This window comes from Saccopteryx bilineata, chromosome 11, assembly GCF_036850765.1.
Source record: "Saccopteryx bilineata isolate mSacBil1 chromosome 11, mSacBil1_pri_phased_curated, whole genome shotgun sequence".
Classification (NCBI taxonomy): domain Eukaryota; kingdom Metazoa; phylum Chordata; class Mammalia; order Chiroptera; family Emballonuridae; genus Saccopteryx; species Saccopteryx bilineata.
In genome coordinates, this window is record NC_089500.1 from 70,506,354 (window position 1) to 70,524,860 (window position 18,507).

The following is an 18,507-nucleotide window of genomic DNA, read 5'->3' on the forward strand; positions in this document are numbered from 1 at the left end:
CATGCATTTAGCTTATTTAATCTTTTTTTTTTTTTTTTAGTTTAAAGATTTTATTTATTGATTTTACAGAGGGAGGGGTAGTGAGAAGTATCAATTCATAGTTGCTTCTCTTCAGTTCATTGATTGCTTGTCACACGTGCCTTGACTGGGTAAGCCCTGGGTTTTGAACGGTGGTATCAGCATTCCAGGTCAGTGCTCTATCCACCGGGCCCCCACAGACCAGCCTAGCTCATTTAGTCTTAATCATAGGGGATAGTCTCTTCATTTTCATAGAGGAAGAAATAGCCTCTGCAAGATAAATTAGCTCAGAATCAAATCCGAGAGACTAAAAATAATCAAATTGGCAGAATGGGAACAAAAGGCAATGATTAAAGACAACCGAATCATCTAGTTTAGAAGCTAGGAACCGCGTGCCTTCCAAGTCAACAGAGGAAGGGCTGCAGAGAAAAGCTGGCTGGGTGTGAGGTTGGACCTGTCGGAACAACTGCGGACAGGGCCTCAGTGCTCAACAACAAACGTGCTGGGTGCCCACCAGGAACCAGACACGGGCTGACCTCCCTTCGGGCCCCCCACCCACTGCATTCAGAACGAAAGCCGAAGTTCTTACCAAGGGCTCCCAAACCCTGCGCGATCCGGCCTTGCCCACCTTGTGCCCATCTCATGCCGCCCTCCGCCTGCACACACCCCTCTGTCTAGCACAGTGCGGCACAGAGGAGGCAGCATCCCTGAGTGAAAGGAATGCATGCACGTCCTTTCCTCTTTGTTCTTCACGTCTGTTGAGGTTAGGGCACCCAATTCTGATGAAACAGTCAGACCTGTGCTGGAGAGATCAGGGATGGAAAAGGCAGGTCTCAGTCTGCAGAGCTGAAGCTGACGTAGGAGCGTGTGGGGGTTTCAGAAGACCACCCTGTGATGGTTAATTTTTTTTTTTTTTTTTTTTTTTTTGTATTTTTCTGAAGCTGGAAACGGGGAGAGACAGTCAGACAGACTCCCGCATGTGCCCGACCGGGATCCATCCGGCACGCCCACCAAGGGCGATGCTCTGCCCACCAGGGGGCGATGCTCTGCCCCTCCGGGGCGTCACTCTGCCGAGACCAGAGCCACTCTAGCGCCTGGGGCAGAGGCCAAGGAGTCATCCCCAGCGCCCGGGCCATCTCTGCTCCAATGGAGCCTCTGCTGCGGGAGGGGAAGAGAGAGACAGAGAGGAAGGAGGGGGGGGTGGAGAAGCAAATAGGCGCCTCTCCTATGTGCCCTGGCCAGGAATCGAACCCGGGTCCCCCGCATGCCAGGCCAGGCCAACGCTCTACCGCTGAGCCAACCAGCCAGGGCCGATGGTTAATTTTTTTTAAAGATTTTATTTATTCATTATAGAGAGGGGAGAGAGAGAAAAAGAGAAGGGGGGAGGAGCAGGAAGCATCAACTCCCATATGTGCCTTGACCAGGCAAGCCCAGGGTTTCGAACCGGCAACCTCAGCATTTCCAGGTTGACTTTTTATCCACTTGACCATCACAGGTCAGGCTGTGATGGTTAATTTTATGTGACAACTTGACTGGGCCCCAGGGTATCCAACTATTCGGTTAAACACGATGTCTAGGTGAGTTTCTAGGTGAGATTAATCTTTAAATCACAGACTGAGTAACATAGATTGCCCTCAAAGTGGAAGGGCCTTACCCAGTCCACTGAAGGCCTGAACACAGCAAAAGACTGAGTAAGAACAGTCTGTGGCTGAGTGTCTTTAAGATGGGATGTGGGTCTTCCGCGTCTGGACTCAGACTCAGACTGGAACTACACCATCAGCTCTGACTGCAAATCTTGGACTTCGCAGCCTCCATAATCACATGAGCCTATTCCTTAGAGTAAATCCTCCCTCCCTGTCTCCACCCCCCACTCCCCCATAAATCTCCAAGGCTTTCTATTAGAGGCTGATCACATAGGCATCCTCTCCCTGGAATTTGCCCAAAAGTCTAGACTCCCAGAGGGTAAGGAAGTGTTCAGCATAAACCATATTGTTTGCACAAATAATTGAGCACAGTGATCTGCTCTTACAATTTAGGGAATTATAGAAACCCAAGATCTGTGATCCCAGATCAAAGGGCAGGATCGTAAGCAAGCCTTTCAGAGGATGAGTCTCGCGCTAGTATGATACCTCTTTTCTGTACCAGGATGGGATGAGGACAGCGAAAGCTTCAGCTAAAAATAATATCTTTTAATTCTAGATGGTAGTGGTGTATTATACACTAAGTCCCTAAGTGCTAAAAATTATTCCTGGGTTATATTTGCCAGTGGAGGGAGGTCGATGGTGGTGACTTAGGAATCAAGCTGCAATTCTTGCTGAATAGCTTTCAGGCCAACCGTTAGAAGGTTAGAGGTTAAGGGACTTATTTCTATCTCCCAGTGGTGACCCAAGGCTTCTTTGCTCTTGATATTCGGCCCCACCTGATTAATAAGAACCATTTTTATTGAACTAAGTACCAACCGTGGGTCTAATAATGTGTAGTTGTCATATTTACATATAGTCAGTCCTCACAACAAACTTGCAAAATGGTATTAACCACATTTTACAGGTACAGAGACATACTCAGAATGGGTAAGCGGCCAAAAGTCTGCAGGCTTAAAAGATGGCAAAGTTGAGATTCTACCCAATTCTGCATTTCTCGCGGCTCCGCAAAGCTTCCTCTATAAAAACTGTTTCAAGGGGCTCATCTCCGAGGGCTCTGCAGCCCGCCTCGCCTCTGAATGACTCATTATTTGCCACATTGCAAATCTGACCAGCCCTCAGCGTGGCATCAGAGCTCCCTATCAATACAAAGCCTCGCCCCGTCTCATCCTGAGATCAGAGTCACAGACAGCCCTGCTCTGAAAACACGAGCTACCACCCAACCTTAAGTCAGTCCTCCAGATGTACAGTAAAACAATGCTTTCCAGAGTATGTTCGTAACAACAAACAGCACTAGAAAAGTGTTCACCTTTTCTCTTTTAGGGTGTTGCCTTCCACGGCAGGATTGTTCCATCCTCACCATCAGCACTCCGACTGCACAATCCTTCCTACCACCGTGCTCACAGCGTCTCCCAAACCACCAGGCTGGGATTCTGCTAGCGCTTTCGTCAAAACATAGGAGGGAGTTTGGTTTTAAGTGCCTGAGAAGTCTCTCTATAAAACCAGAATGTGCTTAAATATATGCAGATTTTCTAGATAAAACAAGAAAAACACACTTTGGCCTAAAATACACTCTGGTTTGACACCTGGGAGGGAGGTTGGCACTGGGAGATGAAAGCGGAAAATCTGTTGACTTTTTTTTTTTTTTAGGTGGAGGGTGGAACAGAAGAAGGAAATGCGACAAGAAAGCTGAAACAGCCCAGTAACTTTCTAGACTTAGCCGTAACCATTTCCAAAATGCAGTAAGAAAACAAGTTTCCTTAAAATTCAAGTATACAACCTCGCTGGGAGGTGTTTGGTGGTGAGGTAATCAAGTATAAAAAAAGTAAAACGGGGTCCACCCTGGCCGGTAGTTTGATGGTTAGAGCATCGTCCACATAAGCAAAGGATGGGGGTTTCAATCCCCGGTCAGGGCACAGACAGGAACAGGTCGAAGTTTCTGTCTCTCTCGATCTCCCTTCCTTTTCTCTAAAACCAAGTTTAAAAAAAAATATATATATATATATGGCCTAGAATAAGGCATTACTATCCAGATTTTTTAGTCAGTACACAAAAGGTCACACGGATGGGCTGAACTTCCTGAGGGTGGCCGTTTACAGCCCAGGAAATGGACTTCCTGACTCTGGGAGAGTGGTTTGTTGTCTTATAAAAGAATCATGTCCTGAGACCCCCATGAGGAACAGCAGACACATGGGCAGAGAGTCCTGGGGCCCCATTCTTGCCTTGAGCATAGTGTTTAAAGGTAAAACGAGGCATATTAAAAACTGTAAGAATTTACTTGAGCAAAGATCGACTTGAATCGGGGAGCATCAAACCGGAAGTAATTAAGCACGCTCACCAACAGCGGCTTGGGGGAGGCTTTTATAGGGAAAAGGCAGAAACAAAGCAAGGGAATGATTGGCTGGCTATCCCTTAAAGCAGGGGTCCCCAAACTTTTTACACAGGGGGCCAGTTCACTGTCCCTCAGACCATTGGAGGGCCAGACTGTAAAAAAAACTATGAACAAATCCCCATGCACACTGCACATATCTTATTTTAAAGTAAAAAACAAAATGGGAACAAATACAATATTTAAAATAAAGAACAAGTAAATTTAAATCAACAAACTGACCAGTATTTCAATGGGAACTATGCTCCTCTCACTGACCACCAATGAAAGAGATGCCCCTTCCAGAAGTGCTGCGAGGGCCGGATATATGGCCTCAGGGGGCCGCATGCGGGCCGTAGTTTGGGGACCCCTGCCTTAAAGCCTGGTTGGCTGTTTGTGATTGGCTGTCCTTAGGTTTGGACTTCTTCTTCACCTTGAGGCATGTGCAGGCTCAGATTTTGGTTTGCTTATATAGGGCCACACCAGCCACCTCTGTTAATGACCTCCTACTTTAATTCATTCATCATAGTTACCAAGAGGATTTTCTGCTTGGTTTACTCCAATGCGTGCTTTGAGCCTAAGGTGAAACACTTGTCTCTGAGCCAGGTGGGTGGTGGGAGGGCCCAGGGTGAGGTCCTGGTCTTGCCCCCTCTCCTCAGGAAGTAAAGTCCACTGGCAGGGCAGCCGGCCTTGGCTCTGACACCCTGGGCACTCACATGCTCACTTGCTTTCGCAGCACAGTGTTATGAACTTGCCTTCAGGGAAAAAGTAACATTCTAGAAAACTGTGGAATTTATCTTCCCAGAGTTTCATCTGTGGAGGATTCCTTTGCTGAGCACTACACCAAAGGTAAGACAAGACTAGGATTGCGTGTTGGGGTTGGTTTTCTATAATTTTTTAAAACTGTACTTATTGATTTGAGGGGGGGGGGGAGAGAGAGAGAGAGACATCAATTTGTTGTTCCATTTATTTGTGCATTCACTGGTTGATTCTTGTATGCGCCCTGATGGGGGATCGAACCCATAACCTTGGCACATCAGGATGACGCTCTAACCAACTGAGCCACCTGGCCACGGCTCTATAATGTTTTGAATGACCCACCAGCTTCTCTCCTAGCCTATGATGCCCACCACATGGCCATCCCACGTGCCCGGCCAGTGGATTATCCTTTCCAGTAAGAAATAGCCTGCCTGCACCTGAGCATGTGAAATAAAGAATGCCAGACAGACTCCTCCCTCACACACCTACATTTTCTTTTTTTGCTATTTCTCTCTTTATATCGCTTGTGAGAAGGTAGCAGACTATGACGCTTCGCTGCTGAGGACTTTCTAGCGCATTGTCCTGCAGAACCGCAAGGCCACCATCACACCCAAGAGGCTTAGCTTTATCTGCTACATAGTCCTTATTCAAACTTCTTCTCTGGACCTCACAATGTCCTTCACAACTCGTTTCTGGTCCAGGGTCCATTCAAGGAGCAGTCATTGCATTTTGTTATTATGTCTGTTTAGCCCCTGAGAATATTTTTATTTCAGTGGGTGCCTTGTAAATGGAATTCCTAAACCTGAGGCACCCCACACTTTTTTATTTCTCTAAAGCCCAGAGCTCCCCCAGAGGACTGGAGGGCGATACGCAGCTTCCCCTAGGATCTGGCTTGCAGACGTGGGGGTAGAAGAGCCAGGACAGTGCCAGGGGCGGCCACCCCACGTTCGGTGAGGTCAGCCTTTGCAGTTACCTCCTCTGAAATTCCTGCCTGAAATAAACTGAGTGGTCATCTTGCTGCCACTCAAACTGATGGTAGAGATCTTTCTCTGGCATCTTTAAAGTCCTTCAAACCACAGCCTATCATTAGCTTCTCCTTCCTTCCCTCATGATTCTGCCTAGATCGTGATTATAGAACAAGCAGGGAGATGGGATGTTACAGCCGGGAAGACTTTATATGTAACTAAAGACATGCTTCACAAGAATGTCAAAGCCATGTGAACCTGGCAGCTGAAGCCAGGCAGCAGACCTGCAGAAAAATCCCCAAAGACGGTACAAAGTCCTGCTTGCATTTCTGAGGTTGAGATTAGAGAGTCTATAAACAACTTCAGAAACAAGGAAATCATCTACTTTTAAAGAGATAGGCTGCTGGCCATGGCAGGTGCCTCAATGGATAGAGCGTCAGCCCAGCATATGGATGTCCCAGGTTCAACTCCCGCTCATGGCACACAGGAGTGGCAACCATCTGCTTCTCCCCTTCTCCCTCTCCCCCTTCTTTCACTCTTCTCCTCCCGTAGCCAGTGGCTCAATTGGTTTGAACATGGACCCGGGCACTGAGGATAGCTCTGTTGGACCACATCAGCCTCAGGCACTAAAAATAGCTCGGTTGATTCAAGCATCGGCCAATGATGGGGTTGCCGGGTCAATCCTGGTCAGGGTACATGCGAGAGTCTACCTCACTGTCTCCCCTCCTCATATATATACATATATATATATATATATATATATATATTTATATATATGAAGGCTAAAATAATGAATTACAGCACAAGTAGTTTTACATCACAAATAAAAATAAACTTTAAAAGTTTAAATCTGTTTCTTGGATTGGTCACAGGGATCTTCCACACTTAAAACGGACAGACGGACGAAGCATCATGCTGAAGAGGGCGGGCAAGGCCCAGCCTTACTCCAAGCCCCTGGATGGAGGCTGGGGATGGGTGATCGTGCTTCACTTTTTCCTGGTAAGGCCTTACATCCCCTCTCCTACTCTCTAGAGGACGGCACCCTGGAGAAAGGCTCCAAGCAGCCTGACAAGATCATCTATGAAGTCCTTCGCATGTGAATGTTAAGGGGGGACAGAGCAAGGCCAGGAACTGCTCAAGTCAGCAGCCCACAATGAACCCAGAAGGCTGGGAATGTCCACCTTGAGTGAAAGCAGAAGGATTCCCATCCGGTCTCCTCCTCCTCCCCCCTCCTGTCCCTCAAACCACAGAAAGCTCCAGTCACCACAAACAGCTGTGCCCTGGCTGCAGGGCAATTCAAATTGGGAACAGTCATACATATAACCACCCCCGAAGTAGCAGCACTGGGAAGTGCTGAAGGGTCTTTGGTCCCCAGCTCAGCCCCGCACCCACATGGCTGGCAGCACCTCCTTGTCTCACAGGGGACGGGGACATTTCCTCCATGTTCTGCCTGCCTCCCTTCCCCACCCTTCCCCACCAGTACAACAAATGCTAGACTTGGACCCCACGTGTACTGCCGATATGTCTGGGGAGGGCGAGGGTGTAGATTCTGAAACGGGAGCCTGTGTTCTCATTCATTTATAAGCAACTGGACTGGGCATTTGTTTTTCAATGAACTTCCTCCCTCATCCTCCCAGAAGCTCTTGGGGTTAAGTGGCAATCTGAATGGCCAGCATGGTCACTCTAGAATACTGGTGAATCCTATCCCTGTTTCGCTCCAAACAACCCTGCAGACTGGCACTAGCTCCACAGGTCCTCTTGTGTCCCCACCCAGACACACCTTCCCTTCGGGTCCCCACCCCCCACCCCCCATGGCTCACAGGGCCCGGAGTGTGGGTCCTGGTGACTGCTGCTGCTGATAATCCTGTAGTCCATATGCGGACAACTAAGAACTCTATAGACAGGGCAATGGGAAAACAGCATGCCTCCTCCCTCCCAACAGAGAAGGGAAAGTAGGGCAGAGGTCCCTGGCCCGGACAGAAATACAGACTCTCTTACCAGACGATTTGTGAAACATTAGCCTCATTACCAAAAACGCGGAATCTCAGCGTTCCTAGTAAGCAAGCAGAGGATGCCCTGAGTCTGACAGCCCCTCCCGAGGCTGGGCCACCTCCCCGAATCACCGGCTCTGCAGAGGTGACATTGCCAGGATGACCTCCCCGCTCCATTCCCCCCACCCCCGTAACTACTTGCTTTCCCTACGTTATCCTCTGAAAGGAAATTGTTTAACCAATTTAGTGCTGGTAAGAAAAACTGCCTCATAACCAGATTAGTAAACAATGTCCCACTTTTGCAGGGGGAGGGTATGATGCTGTATATAAAAGCATAAAAAATATACTAGTTTCTCAAAATGTTAACAATGAGCTCCAGTTAATCACCTGCAGTAGTGATGTGGACACTCAGGTGACTGCTTTGGTGATGACATGAGTTACAAGTATACTTTCCTACAACAGATGAGCTCTTTAAAAGGAGACTAAAAAGCCCGACCAGGCGATGGCGCAGTGGGTAGAGCGTTGGACTGGGATGTGGAGGACCCAGGTTCAAGACCCCGAAGTCACCAGCTTGAGCGCAGGCTCATCTGGTTTGAGCAAAGCTTACCAGCTTGGACTCAAGGTTGCTAGCTTGAGCAAGGGGTTGCTCTGTCTGCTGTAGCCCCATGGTCAAGGCACATATGAGAAAGCAATCAATGAACAACTAAAGTGCCACAACGAAAATCAGATAATTGATGCTTCTCATCTCTCTGCATTCCTGTCTGTCTGTCCCTATCTATCCCTCTCTCTGACTCTCGCTCTGTCTCTGTTAAAAAAATAATAAAAATAAAAAATAAAGTTCTCTTTAAAAAAATTAAAAAATAAAATAAAAATAAAAGGAGACTAAAAAGTCCAACAGCCAGCGGTTCTAAGGGAACTCCCTACATTTTAAAAAAAGGACCCGGCCCTGGCCGGTTGGCTCAGTGGTAGAGCGTCGGCCTGGCGTGCAGAAGTCCCGGGTTCGATTCCCGGCCAGGGCACACAGGAGAAGCACTCATTTGCTTCTCCACCCCTCCCCCTCTCCTTCCTCTCTGTCTCTGTCTTCCCCTCCCGCAGCCAAGGTTCCATTGGAGCAAAGATGGCCCGGGCGCTGGGGATGGCTCCTTGGCCTCTGCCCCAGGCGCTAGAGTGGCTCTGGTTGCGGCAGAGCAACGCCCCGGAGGGGCAGAGCGTCGCCCCCTGGTGGGCAGAGCGTGGCCCCTGGTGGGCGTGCCGGGTGGATCCCGGTCGGGCGCATGTGGGAGGGAGTCTGTCTGGCTGTCTCTCCCCGTTTCCAGCTTCAGAAAAATACAAAAAAAAATAAAAATAAAAAAAATGAAAAAGGGACTCATTCCAAGTCGCCACACTTCATGTATTGGCATGAGTTTCGGCATTCAGGCCGCCTCACTGGACTGGATGTCTCCTGAGGGCAGGGAGCATGTCTGTTTGCTCACCACTGCATGCTCACCGCTGTAAGCCCAGACCCTAGTAAACAGCCTGGAACACAGTAGACACTTGATACCTGCTGGTGGCCGGATGGATGGACTGATGGACTACCTATGAATAAACAAGGTGGTAAATGCTCACATTACAGAGATGGGCATGGGATTTGTATGCCGTGTTAAGAACCCTGGTTTTTATCTTGAGGCCCCAAGGAGTGAATAAAATAAAATGGAGCCCTGGCCGGTTGGCTCAGCGGTAGAGCGTCGGCCTAGCGTGCGGAGGACCCGGGTTTGATTCCCGGCCAGGGCACACAGGAGAAGCGCCCATTTGCTTCTCCACCCCTCCGCTGCGCTTTCCTCTCTGTCTCTCTCTTCCCCTCCCGCAGCCAAGGCTCCATTGGAGCAAAGATGGCCTGGGCGCTGGGGATGGCTCTGTGGCCTCTGCCCCAGGCGCTAGAGTGGCTCTGGTCGCAACATGGCGACGCCCAGGATGGGCAGAGCATCGCCCCCTGGTGGGCAGAGCGTCGCCCCTGGTGGGGGTGCCGGGTGGATCCCGGTCGGGCGCATGCGGGAGTCTGTCTGACTGTCTCTCCCTGTTTCCAGCTTCAGAAAAATGAAAAAAAATAAAAAAAATAAAATAAAATGGAGCCTGACCAGGGGGAGGCGCAATGGATAGAGTGTCAGACTGGGATGCAGAGGACCCAGGTTCCAAACCCCCAAGATCACCAGCCTGAGCGCAGGCTCATCTGGTTTGGGCAAGGCTCACCAGCTCGAGCCCAGGGTCACTTGGTCTGCTGTAGCCCCCGGTCAAGGCACATTTGAGAAATCAACCAGTGAACAACTAAGGTGCCACAACGAAGAACTGATGCTTCTCATCTCTCTCCCTTCCTGTCTGTCTGTCCCTATCTGTCCCCCTGTTACAAAAAAATAAATAAATGAAAAATGGAGAGTGATGGGATCAGATTTGCCCCCCAGGAAAATAGCTGTGGGTGCAGGGTGGATAGTGGAGACTGAGGGGGGAGGTAGGCCTGGAAGCAGGGAGGGTTCAGTAATCCAGGTGAGAAAACAGAAAGGCCCTGAGCTGTAGAAGCAGCGATGGGGTGGAGAGAACAAGGATCGGAGCGCCTCGGAAGATCTGTAGGACTTGGAGAGTAACTGACATTCAGAAAGAGGGAATCAGGGACACGCGGCACAACCAATGCGTTCAGCATAGTCTGTGGACTTGTGGAGCTCGGGACCTGCACCCTGGAATTTGAGTCACCAGCATCCACGGTGGTTTGAACAATGGGGCAGGATGGGTCAAATCTCCAGGGAGACAGAGAAGAGCAACTGCAAGCCATTAACCCTGGGGAAATCGATGTCTAGGGGACAGGTGGAGCTGCCTAGAGGAAACTGAGCAGTCAGAAGTAAGAGCGATCTTTGTGGGGGTGGACACACAACAATGGGTGGATGCGTTGTAGAACTGTGCATCTGAAACCTGTATAATTTTGTTAACCAGTGTCACCCCAATAAAGTCAATTTTTTTTAAAAAAAGCACAATCCATAAATTCAGTGTCACAGAAGAGAAGGCAGAAATGCCCAGGAGAAAGAGATGAACAGAAAAAGCTGCAAAGTCAGATCTCATAGAAATGACAATGGGCTGTTAGGGTAACAACTGGGAAGGCATGGATGATAATCTCGGAAGAGGCAGCACACGGGGCGCTGGGATGGGAGGCAGTGTGGACAGCCAACAGACTATTATTCTTCCGTTTGTTAAGGCCAGGAAAAGCTAGGTGATGCTAGAGAGGGACCAAAGGGTAGAAGGAAATTTGCTACTAAACAATAATAATTTCCGACAAAGTCTGATGTTCTGTATTCAAAAGGGGCCACTGTGGCTGACCCAGCCCCAAACCAATATTCTAATTAAGATGGTCTGGGTGAGGAAGCTCTTATGGGGGTGGGGGTGGCGGCATACTTTTTAAGATAAAAAGGAACTGACAGGGCGGGATCAGCCACAGGAGACTTTCTAAAGCCTTTAGTCTTGGGTGAGCCCATTTACTAGGTCTGATAGACTCTGGGACGCGACTGAAACCCAACTACCTTGGTCCAAAGCATGGGGTGATATACAGATTTACCTAGTCTCTTACCTGAGGGACAATCCTGACCTTGGGGAAAAGATTTTCAGCATCTTTTAGTCAAAGAAACAAAGTTGCATGGTTACAATTTAAGGGAGGGAGGCAGGGTGGATGCAGAGGCTGACCCTGGCCTTCTTGACACCCACAGTGGAAGATGCAAACTCAGAAGTCCTATACACTCCATGCTGCTAAGCTCAGACATCACTGATGAACCACAGAGGAACTGAGGGACCAGTAGCTAGCCAAGTGCAGGGTGTAGGGGTCAGCATCCTTTAGATGCCAGCACAGAGCCCACGTCCACAGAAAAAGAGGAAGGATATTTCCCGGAATGATGCCACATTGTGCTGTTCCTTGCTTAAGACAGGGCGCAGTCACCACTCTGTATTTTGAACCGATAGAAACAAGTCTGGGTTGTTTCAAGTTCTTACATGTTCTCTAGCCCTGTTTCACAACAGAAACATCTTTGGGGACATTCTGATTAAACTGTCTGAATGAGGGCTTGATAAAATATTTTTCACTTTTGAATATATAGCCTTGGTCCTCAATGCATTGTTTACTCAAAATAATGAAAAATTGGCGTTTCTCTCCAATCAGAATGGGAAATATATATCGAGGGGCCTCCTCCTCACCACCCCCAACTTCTGCGACCTTGAAGCACCACCGATGCTTAGTCCCTTATTCCAGACAAGAGAATACTAGGTGGAAAGAAGAGTCTAACTGGGGATAAAGGGAGAAGGTCTTGATTATTCAGCAGGCAGGTGTTAAGGGAATGAGGTGCCTAGGAGAGTCAGGCTCTGACTTGGCTGAGTGTGTAGATGGTAACAATCGAAAGAGAAATGAAAAGTAGGCATGGGATACAGAAAAGATTTTTTTCATTTTGGATGAGTTGACAAGTTACAAAGCTATGGTAGACAGTTATATAAATGGGTCTGAAACTCTTGGGAAAGCAGACTGGTTATACAAGATAATAAAAATCATAGTTAACAGTTGAGTTTTAAGTGCTACTTAATGGTCCCCAAGGGGGGACCTTAGTCAACTAAGGGTTGACTTAGTTTTTTACTTTTTGATGGTCCAAAAGTGATACGCCTAATAAATTACACGATACTCAACACTTTATTATGAAAGTGTTTGTGTTAGATGATTTTAACCAACTGTAGGCTAATGTGTGTTCTGAACATCTTTAAGGTAGGCTAAGCTATGATGTTCAGTAGTTGAGGCTTATTAAATACATTTTCAACTTATGATGGGTTCATTGGGGTGCTACCCCAGCATAAGATGAGGAATCTCTGTGTTCCGTACTTTACAAGAACTTGCTCAATTTTCGGAGCCCTGTGAACCAGCTGTTTACTTCATCTCCACTTACCCAAAGAGGAAGCTTAGCTTCTGTGAAGTCATTTAACAAGGTCACACCCCTGGTAGGCAGTAGGGCCAGGATTCCAGCCAAGGAGGCTGACTATGCAGAACAATCCTGTAACCACCACACCATGAGAGTATGTGGGGGGCAATTAAAACCATGACAGTGAATGACTATGGGGCAGATATAAAATAAAGCGAGATGAATACAGAAACACAAGAGAAAATTTTTTACTAGGTAGACAGAGAAAGTGCAATCAGTGAAAAGGAACCGATTTTTAAGCAAGGTTTGGCCAGGCTGAAAGCAGAGAAAGTGACCTTGAGAAACCAAGCCACTAAGAGGAAATGGAAGCTAGGAAGCCCCTGGAGACACGGTGCAGACTCTGACTAGGTGGCTTCCCTTGAGTTCCCCCTCCGGAGCCCTGCTCCTCACTGCCCCAAGCTATCAGAATTCAAGAAACACAGCACTCCCAAAGAAAACCTGATCTCAAAGGAGCACTCCTCCTAGTGGACCGGAGGTGGTGGTGCAGGAAAGCAGAGTTAGGTGGGGAACAAGAAAACCGAAGGTACATGCACAACCCAACCAGGTGACCTGGTTTACCCTTGTCCTGGGACAATTAAAAGCACTCCCTTTAGCTCTCAAAAGTGCTTCAATATGGATAAATTTTATGGTCATCCTGTTTATATATCAAGTGAGGGAGGGTGCTCTGCTCAAGAGCTGAGTTAAAGCAAAGCTAACCTAAGAACTGATAGAAACAATTCACTTTTGGACCAACACTTTCCTCACAAAGGTAGCTGGGCGTGGCTGTGCTTAACAGATGTTACTGTAACAGAACAGTCAAGTAGTGGCTGGTCAGGAGTCAGTCTATCTGGCTCCAAGCCTCAGCTCCTGCAACTACCTCTGTCTTGAGCAACTTTTAACCTCTCTAAACCTTAATTTCCTGATAATATAATAGTGACACGCCTGTTCTATATAGTCTTGGAATGATTCAATGGGATGCTTTCAGGTAGAAGTTAGGGATGAGCAGCCCATGAAATATAAAATGCATGGGGAATTGCCCAATGAGCTGGTCAACGCCGGGGAGGGAGCGCGAGCAAACCGGGCTGCGAGCAACTGGGACTCCTCTGTCCCGGCCCGCCCGTCACCTGACTTGGACTCTGGTCTGCTTTGGTTTAGGTCAACATATTTGTGTTGGGGATGATCAAGACCTTTGCAATTTTCTTTGTGGTTTTTCAAGAAGAATTTGAAGGCACCGCAGAGCAAACTGGCTGGATTGGCTCCATCATGTTGTTCCTGGCTTTTTCTGCAGGTACGGAGCCAGTGATGCACTCCTGAGTCAACTCCAAGAAGACTCATCTGTCAGTCAGAAAGTGTTGCTCAAGTCAGCTTCACTTATTAATATGTAAACTGGGAAAAGTACAGACTTCCGGTATTTAGCCTCCACTTGATAAAATTGGAAAAAAATAAGAATTCAAAGAAAGTTGAAAAATCCAACTATTTAATTCCGTGATTGGGTTTTTCATGCCTTATTTCCACAGTAAGCCAGCCTCTCGGCTGGAAGGTCAGAGCATGGAATTCTGATCCGATTGTCTAAGCATACAGAAAACCAGCTGAGAACCAACTGAGAACGGATTCCTCTTCCTTCCGTTCTATTTGGAGCTAGTGTGGTGGAGATTAGGGAGCAAACCTTGTTCTAGTAATACATCACCAGATGCAGTTTCATTTTGCAGTTTTACAATGCACTTTCAATAAGCTTCCCCTCCAAACCTGCTTATTTACAATCCTTTCCTTAAAAACTTGAGAAACAAGACTCTTCTTCCAGAAAGCAAAATAACGTGGGCCTGGGGATGGTAAGAAACCCAACACGGACACCTTTCGGAAGGACACAATCCTCTGTAGAGCACTCCGTTTTCCTTCCGCTGCTCATTTAAACTGCACACCAGGAAGGTAAGGGATGCCAGAGCACATCACCTAGTACGGGCTCTTCTTTCTTTCCCTAAGGTCCCCTAGTTGCCATTATCTGTGACTTGTGTGGAGAGAAAACTGCCTCTATTCTTGGGGCTTTCCTTGTTGCTAGTGGATATCTGATCAGCAGCTGGGCCACAGGCATTCCTTTTCTGTGTGTGACCATGGGAGTTTTACCTGGTGAGTCCACGGCACAGAGGGTATAAAGAGGGAACTAGGCACCTTCCCTTTTACGGTCCATGGGTCCAAAGGGCCTGTTTTTATTATCTCGACTCCTGGAGACTGTCTGGTCTGATAACAGGGCACTTCATGTAAGTGATTCCAATCTATTTTTCTTTTTAGGTTTGGGTTCTGCGTTCTTGTACCAATCGGCTATGGTGGTAATCAGCAAATACTTCAAAAATCGATTAGCACTTTCTACAGCTATTGGCCGTTCAGGGACGGGACTGACATTTTTCTTAGCACCTTTCACAAAAGTCTTGATAGATCTGTATGACTGGACAGGTGAGTCACTGTAAGGTTCTGACCTATCAACTCTGCTAGATTTCATGTTCAGTTTTCTCCCTTTGATGGCTGGCAGTGAAGAAGTTTGGAGCCAGAGTGGAAATGGTTTCTAAAAGCAGCACACCTCCTCCCTGGAGAATACACAGCAGAAGAGACCTTGAACTCCTTTGCAGGTTCTGCCAGCCACATGAGCACCTGTGAGTTCACTACAGGGTCCTGTCTGAGGGCATAGGGGGCACTCTTTGTGGCTGTGAAGCACCCTACAGGGAGAGCAATACTCCTGGGAGATAGGAGCCCTCCTCCCCTCCCACTATCAAAGAACTCTTCAAAATTTTTAAGAAAAAAATAATATACATTAAAAAAAAAAAAAAAAAGCCTCTTCCATCAGACTCACTAAAACAGAACCAAAACAAGAAAACTGGGTAGCCTGACCAGGAGGTGGCAGAGTGGATAGAGCGTCAGACTGGGACATGGAGGACCCAGGTTTGAAATCCTGAGGTCGCCGGCTTGAGCATTGGATCATAGACATGACCCCATGGTCACTGGCTTGAGCAAGGGGTCACTGGGTCTGCTGTAGCCCCTGGTCAAGGCACATATAAGAAAGCAATCAATGAACAACTAAGGAGCTACAGCAAAGAATTGATGCTTCTCATCTCTCTCCCTTCCTGTCTGTCCCTAACTGTCCCTCTCTCTCTGTCACACACACACACAGAAAAAGAAAACTGAGCAAAAGGAAGATTATTCCCCTTGATACTTAATCTTTTATATACTGTTAATTATAAATTTTCACAAATGAGTATCATTCACTCCACAATTTTCTTTGTGCCTTCACGTATTTGTATTAATCTTACATTACTGGAAAAGAGTAATATGCACATATGTATGTGTATGTCCGTTTCTTAAGAAATAGTCAGAAATTCACAGAGCAGTTTTGTTGACTCTGTCCTTTTCTAAGTACAAAACTACCAGTAGTCTCATGATGATCAGGACTGGCTGTCGAATCCTAAGACAGGCGAGCAGAACCTGCAGCCAAGTCTATCACTAGGAGCACCCCACACAAATCGCAGCTTTGGTCAAGCAACCACTCGGCTCCAAAGGCAAAACTAGCACCTGTCTTTTTTTAAATAAACAATGTCATGAGATGTAGGGCTGAGCCCTCTTCCAGGGCAGTTTCCAAATGATCCCATTGTCAAATTCTATATTTATCATACTGCAATTTATACCCGCTTCTGAATACTTAAAATCTATTTAAAACACAATGTAATTTTCTACCATTTGAAATCCGCCCCCCCCCCCCAGCCCTTTTTTCCTTTAGCAAAAACAATACTTTCTCCTTCGATGCCGTCTATTAGTGCAGCTCCTGGTACTGTAACTACAAAGGGCACCATCGTCACGATACAGCAGTGTGTACGGATAACAAGCCATCAGATTTAAATACTTTGGTAAAATTGCAGGGCAGCTTGACCAGGCAGTGGCACAGTGGATAGTGTCGGACTGGGACACGGAGGACCCAAGTTTGAACCCTGAGGTCGCCAGCTTGAGCGCGGGTTCATCCTGTTTGAAGCCCAAGGTCGCTGGCTTGAGCAAAGGGACACTGGCTTGGCTGGAGTCCCCCAGTGAAGGCACATGAGAAAGCAATCAATGAACAACTAAGGTGCAGCATCGAAGAATTGATGCACAAAGCAGTATCTCCAGGAATTATTTCTCTATGAAGAGCTAGTGGCAGGGTTCTTCTAAGCCTAAGAACACAGTGTTGTGAAATAAGAGGTCATTCATTTTTAACTTCTCAATTTGTCTCTATTTAGGCGCCCTTCTATTACTTGGAGCGATCATACTGAATTTGGTGCCTTCCAGTATGCTCTTGAGACCCATCCGTATCAACAGCGAGAGCAATTCTGATGTGAAAGAGAAAGGTAGCAGTTTGTCCGCAGGTGGCCCAGAAGCCGTGTGTGGGACAGACACTTCACACTACAGTGAGACACTGGAGTCTCCAATCAGGGACAGTACCATGCAGAAGGCTGGACAAGCAGGCCCAAGTTTAATCGACTTGCAAAATCAAAATGAAGAGGCCAACAGTGGGCTGAACAGGAACAGACTGTTCTTAGTGACTAAGGAAGAACGTTTCAAGCAAAAGGCTACTTTGTGGAGCTGTAAACAAAAACTCTGTGATCTCTCACTTTTGAAGAATCCTTTCTTCTGCATATTTACCTGGTCTCTTCTCTTCAGTCAGTTGGCACATGTGGTCCCTACTCTGCACCTGGTAGCCAGAGCCAGAACACTGAGTATTGACATGATGGACGCCTCCTACCTCATTGCCGTAGCTGGTAAGAAAGCTACTTTAACCTCCCAAACATAAAAGTTTTTCCTAGGTGTCTGTCTGACACAGTAGATATTAAGTATTTGTTGGAAAATACTGTTTTTAAAAGCTGGTGCTTAGTGGTAACTGCCACTCGAAGAAACAGAAGAAATTCTAGGTAGTCAGCATAGTGCAGTGGCTGAAAGCTTTGGCTCTGGAGCTAGACTTCCCGGGTTCAAGTTTTTGCTCTGTATTTCCAAGCTGTGTCACCTTAGGCAAGGTATGTGCCTTCTCTGTGCCTCAAATTCCTCATTTGTAATGCAGGGATAATAGTACCTACCCCAATAAGGTTATTAGGATTAAACAAGTAATGCGTGTAAGGTTTAGGATGGTGCCTGGCCCGCTGTAATCATTCAATAATGTTCTACTAATATCTGTAGCTAAGTATTTCCCCCCTTGAACTCATAGTAAGACATCAATATGCCTGTTGAGGCTAGTCACTAATGAACTGGCTGATATTTAAAATAAATTAGAATGTAAGTTAAAAAATAAAACTAATCACTTAGTTGAGTATAAAAATATATAAAAACAGGATATTTTATATAGAACATAGAATTTGTCACACTTGACAAAAGAGGAAGTCTAAAAAAAAATGGGGAGAAATGGAATGGAACTGGTTTGCTCTAGTTATCTGGAAATTCTCAGTAGCTCAACATGACTTTTCTCTATTTGTTTTAAGACTATTTACCAAGCCCTCATAAAACCCACTGCACTCCGCTTCCAACTGCAAAGGTCCTCTGCTTCAGTCAAATAAATTGTATGTACATACACACAAAAAGATAAACTAATGTTTTTACTAAACTGTCTGGTCAGTTATCAATTTAGATCAAATTAGGGCTACCAAATGGAACAAAAGAATGTAACATGAAGACTCAATATGTATCCTAGGGAGTAACTAAAAATACACACATGGTATTTCATTCTGTATTTTTATCTCCTTTGTGTGTGTGGAGCAGCTTGAACTGCAGGACGGATTTAAAGTAGAACACCACTGTAGCTCATGCTACTCTTGG

General features: G+C 46.8%; 1 protein-coding gene across 6 annotated transcripts in view; it reads left to right on the plus strand.

Moving 5' to 3' along the window:
* Positions 1–4,689: 4,689 nt before the first annotated feature.
* The window catches only part of SLC16A4 (solute carrier family 16 member 4), a 30,026-nt gene continuing 16,208 nt past the window's right edge, over positions 4,690–18,507 (plus strand). For 3 of the 6 annotated variants that reach the window (XM_066247163.1, XM_066247162.1, XM_066247160.1), the window contains exons 1-6: positions 4,690–4,875; positions 6,623–6,749; positions 13,846–13,978; positions 14,671–14,814; positions 14,977–15,138; positions 16,944–17,462. In XM_066247163.1, the coding sequence (XP_066103260.1) occupies positions 6,663–6,749; positions 13,846–13,978; positions 14,671–14,814; positions 14,977–15,138; positions 16,944–17,462 (1,045 nt within the window). In that variant the 5' untranslated portion in view covers positions 4,690–4,875; positions 6,623–6,662. The remainder of the gene's footprint in view (positions 4,876–6,622; positions 6,750–13,845; positions 13,979–14,670; positions 14,815–14,976; positions 15,139–16,943; positions 17,463–18,507) is intronic. The other 3 variants (XM_066247164.1, XR_010727515.1, XM_066247165.1) reach the window with 3 other exon arrangements.